Source organism: Lampetra fluviatilis, chromosome 49, assembly GCF_964198595.1.
Source record: "Lampetra fluviatilis chromosome 49, kcLamFluv1.1, whole genome shotgun sequence".
NCBI lineage: Eukaryota > Metazoa > Chordata > Hyperoartia > Petromyzontiformes > Petromyzontidae > Lampetra > Lampetra fluviatilis.
In genome coordinates, this window is record NC_136323.1 from 3,731,782 (window position 1) to 3,743,599 (window position 11,818).

At 54.4% G+C, this 11,818-nt stretch overlaps 1 protein-coding gene across 1 annotated transcript in view; it reads left to right on the top strand.

The window, feature by feature from the left end:
• The window catches only part of LOC144948352 (uncharacterized), a 17,254-nt gene extending 5,670 nt beyond the window's left edge, over positions 1–11,584 (top strand). The window contains exons 3-7 of the mRNA XM_078877780.1: positions 1–63; positions 2,656–2,851; positions 3,791–3,935; positions 4,323–4,407; positions 10,824–11,584. The exon at positions 1–63 is cut by the window's left edge and continues 11 nt beyond it. Of these exons, the coding sequence (XP_078733906.1) occupies positions 1–63; positions 2,656–2,851; positions 3,791–3,935; positions 4,323–4,407; positions 10,824–11,238 (904 nt within the window). The 3' untranslated portion in view covers positions 11,239–11,584. The remainder of the gene's footprint in view (positions 64–2,655; positions 2,852–3,790; positions 3,936–4,322; positions 4,408–10,823) is intronic.
• Positions 11,585–11,818: the final 234 nt, after the last annotated feature.

Genomic DNA, 11,818 nt, shown 5'->3' on the forward strand with positions numbered 1-11,818 from the left:
GCTCAGCTCCTCGTACGGGGGCAGCTCCGCCGTGGGGAGGGGCCTCTCTCAGCGCAGGCCGAGGTGAGTCGATGGGACGTCTGTGAAAGAAGAGCTTCATAGCTCATCGGATTCCCCTCCGGCATGAATGCAAGATTCTGATTGTGAGACCCCCCCCCCCCCTCACCGCCACCGAAATAAATGTACCCTGGGCGCCCCCCCCCACCCCACCACTTTCCCCTCCCCGCTGCCCCCCCCCACCCCCCGAACACGTGATGCTGGAATCGGCTTGTTGTGTGGATCACGGCGAACGCGAGAGGCGGTGGTGGTGGTGTTGGCGGTGGTGTTGGCGGTGGTGGTGGTGGTGTTGGCGGTGGTGTTGGCGGTGGTGTTGGCGGTGGTGTTGGCGGTAGCGGTGGTGTTGGCGGTGGTGTTGGCGGTGGTGGTGGTGGTGTTGGCGGTGGTGGTGGTGGTGTTGGCGGTGGTGTTGGCGGTGGTGTTGGCGGTAGCGGTGGTGTTGGCGATGGTGTTGGCGGTGGGGGTGGTGGTGTTGGCGGTGGTGTTGGCGGTGGTGTTGGCGGTAGCGGTGGTGTTGGCGGTAGGGGTGGTGGTGGTGGCGGTGGTGTCGGCAGAGGCGGTGGTGTTGTTGGCGGTGATGGCATCGCTACGCTGCGCTACGAATCTGGCGGCCCGAGTTCGATTCCCGCTCGCGGCCAACACCGGTGACGGCGATCTGAGCCGGTCCTGGGCCTCCCCTAGGTCGACTCAGCCTCAAATAAATACCTGGCGTAGCGGTGTGTAAACATCGCCACAAGGGAGACAAAGGCGGTTGGCGTGGTGCTGTCCGCCCACCCCCTCGTGTACCGTGCCGGCCTTCGTAGGCGCTTGCTAACAGCGCTTGCCCCAACAGTCTGTTACAGGCTACACGGAGAAATCTTTGTCTTTGGTGCTGGTGGTAGTTGTGGTGTTGGTGGCAGTGGCGGTTTGGAGAAGGGAGGCCTTCATGCAGCAGTGGATAGGGCATGGCTCAGAGTGGCAGTGGTGTTGACGGTGGCTGTAGCAGTGCCGTCGCCACGAGGCTAGGCCCTGCTGCTACCGCTGCTTTCAGACAGACGCCAGAGGTCGCAACCGGGTACCCGATACCCGTACCCTACCCGATACCCGGCTACCCGTACCCGGCTGGGTACGCGTACGGGTACCCGTTTGCGACCCTGGTGCGGCCGGGTACGGGTACAGGTAGGCCGTGAGTCACTGGTGAGTAACTGTTTGTCACTCATTTCCCAACGTCTTGTCTCTTCTCACAATTCAAGTTCCTAGAATCAACCCACCCGCGCCTGCAACATGGCTTCATCCCAGAGGTCGCAATCAGGTACCCGATACCCGTTTGCGACCCTGGTGCGGCCGGGTACGGGTACGGGTAGGCCGTGAGTCACTGGTGAGTCACCGTTTGTCACTCATTTCCCAACGTTTTGTCTCTTCTCACAATTCAAGTTCCTAGAATCAACCCACCCGCGCCTGCAACATGGCTTCATCCCAGAGGTCGCAATCAGGTACCAGATACCCGTACCCTACCCGTACCCGGCTGGGTACGGGTAGGGTACGGGTACGGCCGGGTACGGGTACCCGTTTGCGACCCTGGTGCGGCCGGGTACGGGTACGGGTAAGGAATCAAAACCCGTTTGCGACCTCTGACAGACGCACACAGCCTGCTGACGCTCACAGCGGGCGCTGCTGCTGCTGCCGTGGCTTTACCCGTCAATGTATTTGCGGTGTCATTTTCAAATACGGCGACGAAAATAGTCGATGCTGTGGGCTGCGATAACTGAAGATGATTGAATGACCATTGATGATCATTGATGGTGATGATGATCATCAGAAGAAGTTTCTTTCCTGGGTAAAGTCCATCTTGAACAATTAACCTCTTCTTCAAAGGTGCAGCGTTAACCAGGGCGGCCGCTGAGTTGGAAGCCGCGATGGGTGACGGGGGGGGGGGGTGGTCACGTGACGGGGCCCTCTCGTGGGGGGTGGGCCGTGTCACGTGACGGGGTGGGCCGTGTCACGTGACGGGGTGGGTCTCCACTCACGCCCTGTGTGGCAGATGGGGAGGGGAGCGCCGCGTTGGACTGACGGCTCAGCCCTTGCTCGCTCTCCGCTTTCACTAATCACTGTAATCACCTCGCCGGGCTCCAATCCACCACTCGCCCCACCCCCACCCCCCCCGGCCCCCACCCCCACGGACTAACGACCACGCCTGTCGCCGTGGTAACGGCCGCTCGCATCCCCAGGTGTCTCCGATCTCCCCCCCCCCCACCCAGGTAGAGAGGGGGAGGGGGGGCGGTAGGGATGGTGCAGCGTTAACGAGCGCGCGGCTCGTTAGTGCTGCGTGACGCACGCACGCGCCGTGCGAGTGAGCGGGGAGCAGTGGCGCAGCGGTTAGCGCGGCGGAGAACGACCCCAGTTCGATCCCCGCTCGCGGCCGCCATCACCAACGCCGGTGGTGGCGGCGGCGATTATCGGGACCGGTCCCACTCGGCCTCGTAACGAGCGCCCGGTGCAAAGAGCGTAAACATCACCGCTGCTCCTCGCTAACGAACGACATCACCGGTGACCTCTGACCTCGCCCCCCCCCCCCCACGCCGACTCGGGGTCAGCTCGCGGAGGCCCTTGGCGTCCGAGGTGGTCGAGGGGGGGGGGGCCCGGGAGCCCCCCGCTGAGCGCGGGCCCCCAGGAGGAGGAGATGGATCTCTTGTCGGAGATCCTCGCCTCGCTGGACGCGTCGCTGGAGCCGTCGCTGGAGCCGCGCCCCTTGACGGCCTCCCGCAGCCTCGACGACCTCCTCGGAGCCGGGCAGGAGGAGTGGAAGAGTTCGCAGGTGAGTCGGGGAGCGGTGGCGCAGCGGTTAGCGCCGCGAGGAGTGGAAGAGTTAGCAGGTGAGTCGGGGGAGCGGCGGTGCAGCGGTTAGCGCCGCGAGGAGTGGAGGAGCTAGCAGGTGAGTCGGGGGAGCGGTGGCGCAGTGGTTAGCACCGCGAGGAGTGGAGGAGTTAGCAGGTGAGTCGGGGAGCGGCGGCGCAACGGTTAACGCCACGAACCCCGGCGACCCGGGTTCGATTGCCGCTCACGGCCAACGCCGGTGATTTGAACCGTGGTCCTGGGCCTCCTCCGCTCTAGGTCTGCTCAGCCTCGAATGAGTAGCTGGTGTAGCGGTGTGTAAAAACATCGCCGCTGGGGAGACAAAGGCGGCCGGGCGTGGTGCTGGCCACCCCCACCCCCTCGTGTGCCGTGCCGGCCTTCATAGGTGCTGCTCGCTAACAGCACTTGCCCCAACAGTCTGTTAAGGCTATACGGGTGGTTTTTGTCTTTGTGAGTGGGGGTCGTCTGTATTTGGGTTCAGTGCTTTGGATGCGAGGGTTGGTGGGTCGCGAATTGATCCAAGGAATTATCGGCTGTCATCGGCTGTCATTCGTGTTATGGCCCGTCATCATTACCATCAACCAAGATAACCATCCACCATCATCGCCATCCACCATCATCATCACCATCATCGCCATCCACCATCATCACCATCCACCATCATCACCATCAACCAAGATCACCATCCACCATCATCACCATCAACCAAGATCACCATCCACCATCATCACCATCATCACCATCCACCATCATCACCATCATCACCATCATCACCATCATCGCCATCACCATTGTGCAATCGGCATGACAATCGTCATGCAGATCCAGAACCCACCTGAACCCCCCCTTTTCCGTTTCTGGTGTCTCACCCCCCGCCCCCCCCGCCCTCTCACCCCCGTAGACGTCCCTGTGTGGTGGCCGTGACGACATGGCGGTGCTGGGGATCTGCCTCCCGTCGTCGCCACGGCAACCGGGCCCCGGCAACGGCCACTTCTTCCGCTCGGCAACACCGCCGCCCCCCTCGGAGATGCGGGGGGGACAAGGAGGTGAGACTGGGGGGGGGGGGGGGGGGAGGGCGGCTTCATCGCTACCGGGCGACTTGTGTGTACGTTGAAACGTAGCCGACCGTGCGAGTTCTGAAGTAATGAGTTTACAATCTCGATGATTTAAAAAGGTGCGCGGCCCCCAGGGGCTTGCTAGTATCGGAAGGAAAAGAGCGTTCCAGACGGCCGCAGGAGCAGCGCATCTGAAAGTGTGCGACGGTGCGGTGACCACCGTCTTTGAGGAGGGGGGGGAGGGTGAGGGGGGGGGGGGGAGGTGGGAGACGCGGGGGGACGAGGAGGGGGGGATGAGGAGGGGGGGGGGGCGGTGTGCGTCGTTCCCGAGTGTAGCCATGGACATCCCCGTGCGTGCGTGGGTGCGTCGCCATCCAGGTGAGGAGGTGAGGGGTGGAGGAGCCCTGCAGAGCGAGGACGAGGACGAGGAGGAGGAGGAAGAGGTGGACACCTCACATCTCAGGTGGAAGCCCACGACACCGACCGAGGCTCACACTCGCCTCGCTACGCTCGTACAGCCGGACTACAGCCGTACAACCCAGACAACGCACAATCTAACAACGCACGCTCTAACAACGCACACTCTAACAACGCACGCTCTAACAACGCACACTCTAACAACGCACACTCTAACAACGCACACTCTAACAACGCACACTCTAACAACGCACACTCTAACAACGCACGCTCTAACAACACACACTCTAACAACACACACTCTAACAACGCACACTCTAACAACGCACACTCTAACAACGCACACTCTAACAACGCACACTCTAACAACGCACACTCTAACAACGCACACTCTAACAACGCACGCTCTAACAACACACACTCTAACAACGCACACTCTAACAACGCACACTCTAACAACACACACTCTAACAACGCACACTCTAACAACGCACACTCTAACAACGCACACTCTAACAACGCACACTCTAACAACGCACACTCTAACAACGCACACTCTAACAACGCACACTCTAACAACACACACTCTAACAACGTACGCTCTAACAACGCACACTCTAACAACGCACACTCTAACAACACACACTCTAACAACGCACACTCTAACAACACACACTCTAACAACGTACGCTCTAACAACGCACACTCTAACAACGCACACTCTAACAACGCACACTCTAACAACGCACACTCTAACAACGCACACTCTAACAACACACACTCTAACAACACACACTCTAACAACGTACGCTCTAACAACGCACACTCTAACAACGCACACTCTAACAACACACACTCTAACAACGCACACTCTAACAACACACACTCTAACAACGCACACTCTAACAACGCACACTCTAACAACGCACACTCTAACAACGCACACTCTAACAACGCACACTCTAACAACGCACACTCTAACAACGCACACTCTAACAACGCACACTCTAACAACGCACACTCTAACAACGCACACTCTAACAACGTACGCTCTAACAACGCACACTCTAACAACGCACACTCTAACAACACACACTCTAACAACGCACACTCTAACAACACACACTCTAACAACGCACACTCTAACAACGTACGCTCTAACAACACACACTCTAACAACGCACACTCTAACAACGCACACTCTAACAACGCACACTCTAACAACGTACGCTCTAACAACGCACACTCTAACAACGCACACTCTAACAACGTACACTCTAACAACACACGCTCTAACAACGCACACTCTAACAACACACACTCTAACAACGTACACTCTAACAACGCACACTCTAACAACGCACACTCTAACAACGCACACTCTAACAACACACACTCTAACAACGCACACTCTAACAACACACACTCTAACAACGCACACTCTAACAACGCACACTCTAACAACACACACTCTAACAACGTACACTCTAACAACGCACACTCTAACAACGTACGCTCTAACAACACACACTCTAACAACGCACACTCTAACAACGCACACTCTAACAACACACACTCTAACAACGTACGCTCTAACAACGCACACTCTAACAACGCACACTCTAACAACGTACACTCTAACAACACACGCTCTAACAACGCACACTCTAACAACACACACTCTAACAACGTACACTCTAACAACGCACACTCTAACAACGCACACTCTAACAACGCACACTCTAACAACACACACTCTAACAACGTACACTCTAACAACGCACACTCTAACAACGCACACTCTAACAACGCACACTCTAACAACGTACACTCTAACAACGCACACTCTAACAACGCACACTCTAACAACGCACACTCTAACAACGCACACTCTAACAACGCACACTCTAACAACGCACACTCTAACAACGCACGCTCTAACAACGTACACTCTAACAACGCACACTCTAACAACGCACACTCTAACAACGCACACTCTAACAACGTACACTCTAACAACACACACTCTAACAACGCACACTCTAACAACGCACACTCTAACAACACACACTCTAACAACGCACACTCTAACAACACACACTCTAACAACGTACACTCTAACAACGCACACTCTAACAACGCACACTCTAACAACGCACACTCTAACAACGTACACTCTAACAACGCACACTCTAACAACGCACACTCTAACAACGCACACTCTAACAACGCACACTCTAACAACGCACACTCTAACAACGCACACTCTAACAACGCACACTCTAACAACGCACACTCTAACAACACACACTCTAACAACGTACACTCTAACAACGCACACTCTAACAACGCACACTCTAACAACACACACTCTAACAACGTACGCTCTAACAACACACACTCTAACAACGCACACTCTAACAACGCACACTCTAACAACACACACTCTAACAACACACACTCTAACAACGCACACTCTAACAACGCACACTCTAACAACACACACTCTAACAACGTACGCTCTAACAACACACACTCTAACAACGCACACTCTAACAACGCACACTCTAACAACACACACTCTAACAACGCACACTCTAACAACGCACACTCTAACAACGCACACTCTAACAACGCACACTCTAACAACGCACACTCTAACAACGCACACTCTAACAACGCACACTCTAACAACGCACACTCTAACAACGCACACTCTAACAACGCACACTCTAACAACACACACTCTAACAACGCACACTCTAACAACGCACACTCTAACAACACACACTCTAACAACGCACACTCTAACAACGCACACTCTAACAACGCACACTCTAACAACACACACTCTAACAACACACACTCTAACAACGCACACTCTAACAACGCACACTCTAACAACGCACACTCTAACAACGCACACTCTAACAACGCACACTCTAACAACGCACACTCTAACAACGCACACTCTAACAACGCACACTCTAACAACGCACACTCTAACAACGCACACTCTAACAACACACGCTCTAACAACGCACACTCTAACAACACACACTCTAACAACGCACACTCTAACAACGCACACTCTAACAACGTACGCTCTAACAACGCACACTCTAACAACACACACTCTAACAACACACGCTCTAACAACGCACACTCTAACAACGTACGCTCTAACAACGCACACTCTAACAACGTACGCTCTAACAACACACACTCTAACAACACACGCTCTAACAACGCACACTCTAACAACGCACGCTCTAACAACACACGCTCTAACAACACACGCTCTAACAACGCACACTCTAACAACGCACACTCTAACAACGCACACTCTAACAACGCACGCTCTAACAACACACGCTCTAACAACACACGCTCTAACAACGCACACTCTAACAACGCACGCTCTAACAACACACGCTCTAACAACACACGCTCTAACAACGCACACTCTAACAACACACGCTCTAACAACGCACACTCTAACAACGCACGCTCTAACAACACACGCTCTAACAACACACACTCTAACAACGCACGCTCTAACAACGCACACTCTAACAACGTACGCTCTAACAACGCACGCTCTAACAACGTACGCTCTAACAACACACGCTCTAACAACGTACGCTCTAACAACGCACGCTCTAACAACGCACACTCTAACAACGTACGCTCTAACAACGCACACTCTAACAACGTACGCTCTAACAACACACGCTCTAACAACGTACGCTCTAACAACGCACGCTCTAACAACGCACACTCTAACAACGTACGCTCTAACAACACACGCTCTAACAACGTACGCTCTAACAACGCACGCTCTAACAACACACGCTCTAACAACGTACGCTCTAACAACGCACACTCTAACAACACACGCTCTAACAACACACACTCTAACAACGCACACTCTAACAACACACGCTCTAACAACGCACACTCTAACAACGCACGCTCTAACAACGCACACTCTAACAACGTACGCTCTAACAACACACGCTCTAACAACACACGCTCTAACAACGCACACTCTAACAACGCACACTCTAACAACGTACGCTCTAACAACACACGCTCTAACAACACACGCTCTAACAACGCACACTCTAACAACGTACGCTCTAACAACGCACACTCTAACAACACACGCTCTAACAACGCACACTCTAACAACACACGCTCTAACAACGCACACTCTAACAACGTACGCTCTAACAACACACACTCTAACAACACACGCTCTAACAACGCACACTCTAACAACGCACGCTCTAACAACGCACACTCTAACAACACACGCTCTAACAACGCACACTCTAACAACGTACGCTCTAACAACACACACTCTAACAACGCACACTCTAACAACGCACACTCTAACAACGCACACTCTAACAACGCACACTCTAACAACGCACACTCTAACAACGTACGCTCTAACAACGCACGCTCTAACAACGCACACTCTAACAACGCACACTCTAACAACGCACACTCTAACAACGCACACTCTAACAACGCACACTCTAACAACGCACACTCTAACAACACACACTCTAACAACGCACACTCTAACAACGCACACTCTAACAACGCACACTCTAACAACGCACACTCTAACAACACACACTCTAACAACGTACGCTCTAACAACGCACACTCTAACAACGCACACTCTAACAACGCACACTCTAACAACGCACACTCTAACAACGCACACTCTAACAACGCACACTCTAACAACGCACACTCTAACAACGCACACTCTAACAACGCACACTCTAACAACACACACTCTAACAACGCACACTCTAACAACGCACACTCTAACAACGCACACTCTAACAACGCACACTCTAACAACGCACACTCTAACAACGCACACTCTAACAACACACACTCTAACAACGCACACTCTAACAACGCACACTCTAACAACGCACACTCTAACAACGCACACTCTAACAACACACACTCTAACAACACACACTCTAACAACACACACTCTAACAACGCACACTCTAACAACGCACACTCTAACAACGCACACTCTAACAACGCACACTCTAACAACGTACGCTCTAACAACGCACACTCTAACAACACACACTCTAACAACGCACACTCTAACAACACACACTCTAACAACGCACACTCTAACAACGCACACTCTAACAACACACACTCTAACAACGCACACTCTAACAACACACACTCTAACAACACACACTCTAACAACGCACACTCTAACAACACACACTCTAACAACACACACTCTAACAACACACACTCTAACAACGCACACTCTAACAACACACACTCTAACAACGCACACTCTAACAACACACACTCTAACAACGCACACTCTAACAACGCACACTCTAACAACACACACTCTAACAACGCACACTCTAACAACGCACACTCTAACAACGCACACTCTAACAACACACACTCTAACAACGCACACTCTAACAACACACACTCTAACAACACACACTCTAACAACGCACACTCTAACAACACACACTCTAACAACGCACACTCTAACAACGCACACTCTAACAACACACACTCTAACAACGCACACTCTAACAACGCACACTCTAACAACACACACTCTAACAACACACACTCTAACAACACACACTCTAACAACGCACACTCTAACAACGCACACTCTAACAACACACACTCTAACAACGCACACTCTAACAACGCACACTCTAACAACACACACTCTAACAACGCACACTCTAACAACGCACACTCTAACAACGCACACTCTAACAACGCACACTCTAACAACGCACACTCTAACAACGCACACGTGCAACTGAGATGTTAACTACCTCGCCTGGTGTGCAGGTCGTTGGATTCGATGCCGACCCTGCCGCCTGTATAAATCCCCGTGGTCACGGGATTTTTCTCGAGGTTCTCCGTTCTTGAGTATTTGGCCGATTAAAATTTCTACACGATCAGCCACTTTGTTGAGCTACCGCTTGTGGCCAGGGCACTTCTGACGAAGAGCGATATAGCTCAGTGGGCCTTACCTGGTACAATACAAACATATAGTTTTAGTTTAAAAGTTTTTGTTTTAATAACTGGACAACACAGGAACAACACACACACAACACACACACACAACAAACACACACAACAAACACACACAACACACACAACACACATACACACCACACACACAACAAACAACACACACACACAACACAGCACACACACACAACACACACACAACACACACACACCACACACACCACACAGACACCACACATACACACACAACACACACACAACACACACAACACACACCATAACACACACAACCGGACAACACTTTTAGCCAGACGCCAGAACAGTCTCTCCGATGTCCACCGGCCCCGTGACCTCTCCGCTCTCTCCCCCCACCCCCCGTCTCCACAGCTCCACCTCCACCACCTCGTCCACCTCGTCCACCTCGTCTCCCTCCCCGCGGCGCCGGGCGGCCACGACGGCGTCGTGCGGCAACCAGCACGGCGGCTCGCTGCCGTCGCTCCTCACCGACGTCGCCGCGGCAACGGCGGCGTCCGCGTCTACCCCTCCGCCCTCGCCGCTGCTGCTCGTTCGGGGGGACGCGGCGCGGCTCAGCTGCCCCCCCCCGGCACGCTCGGCGCTCCCGGCGCTCCCGGCGCGCTCGGCACGCTCGGCGCGCTCGGCACGCCCGGCATCGCAGCCCGGCGGACCCCTCCTCTCCGCGTCCCCCTCGGCGCAAGCCGGCACGGCCGCCCTGGGGCAAGGGCGCGTCGGGGAGCTGCGCCGGCGATACGAGCTGCTGGACCGAGCGGCCAGCGGGCAGTGATGGCGGTGGCGGCGGTGATGTCGGTGATGTCGGTGGTGGTGATGTCGGTGGAGGAGACTTGACGCTTGCGGCGCATTCATCGATCAAACGACGAGCACTTGGATCAAACGACGATCAAAATCTCGCCTCCTACCCCCCCCCCCACCGCCCCCTACGTATCGAGCACGGGCCCAGGCACGAACCTGCTTAGCCTCCCAGGTCTGGTCACCCCCCAATGCCCGCCCGCCCTCGCAAGAAAAGCAGGTCTGAGCCCGCTGAACTCGGATGGGTGACCACCACCACGTGGCAGTGCTTGCCAGGTGCGTGTTGCTGCGAGGTGTGAATTCTTGAATCCATCCGTGCAGAGCTTAGAGCATCGCCCGCCACCACCTGCCCCCCCCCCCCTCATAGCCCCCCCCCCCCCTCTCTCCAGTCTCCTCTCCATGCGCAGAAAAAAAAAACCTCACCACGAACAGAAATTCCTCAACAGCGGCGTGCACGCCGCCCTCTCTCCCACCGCGCCTGCAGGTCTGTGTCGCCAAGACCCTCCACCACCCGACGCTCGGAGCCAATCACACCGGCGGGTTGGGGGTGAAGGGCG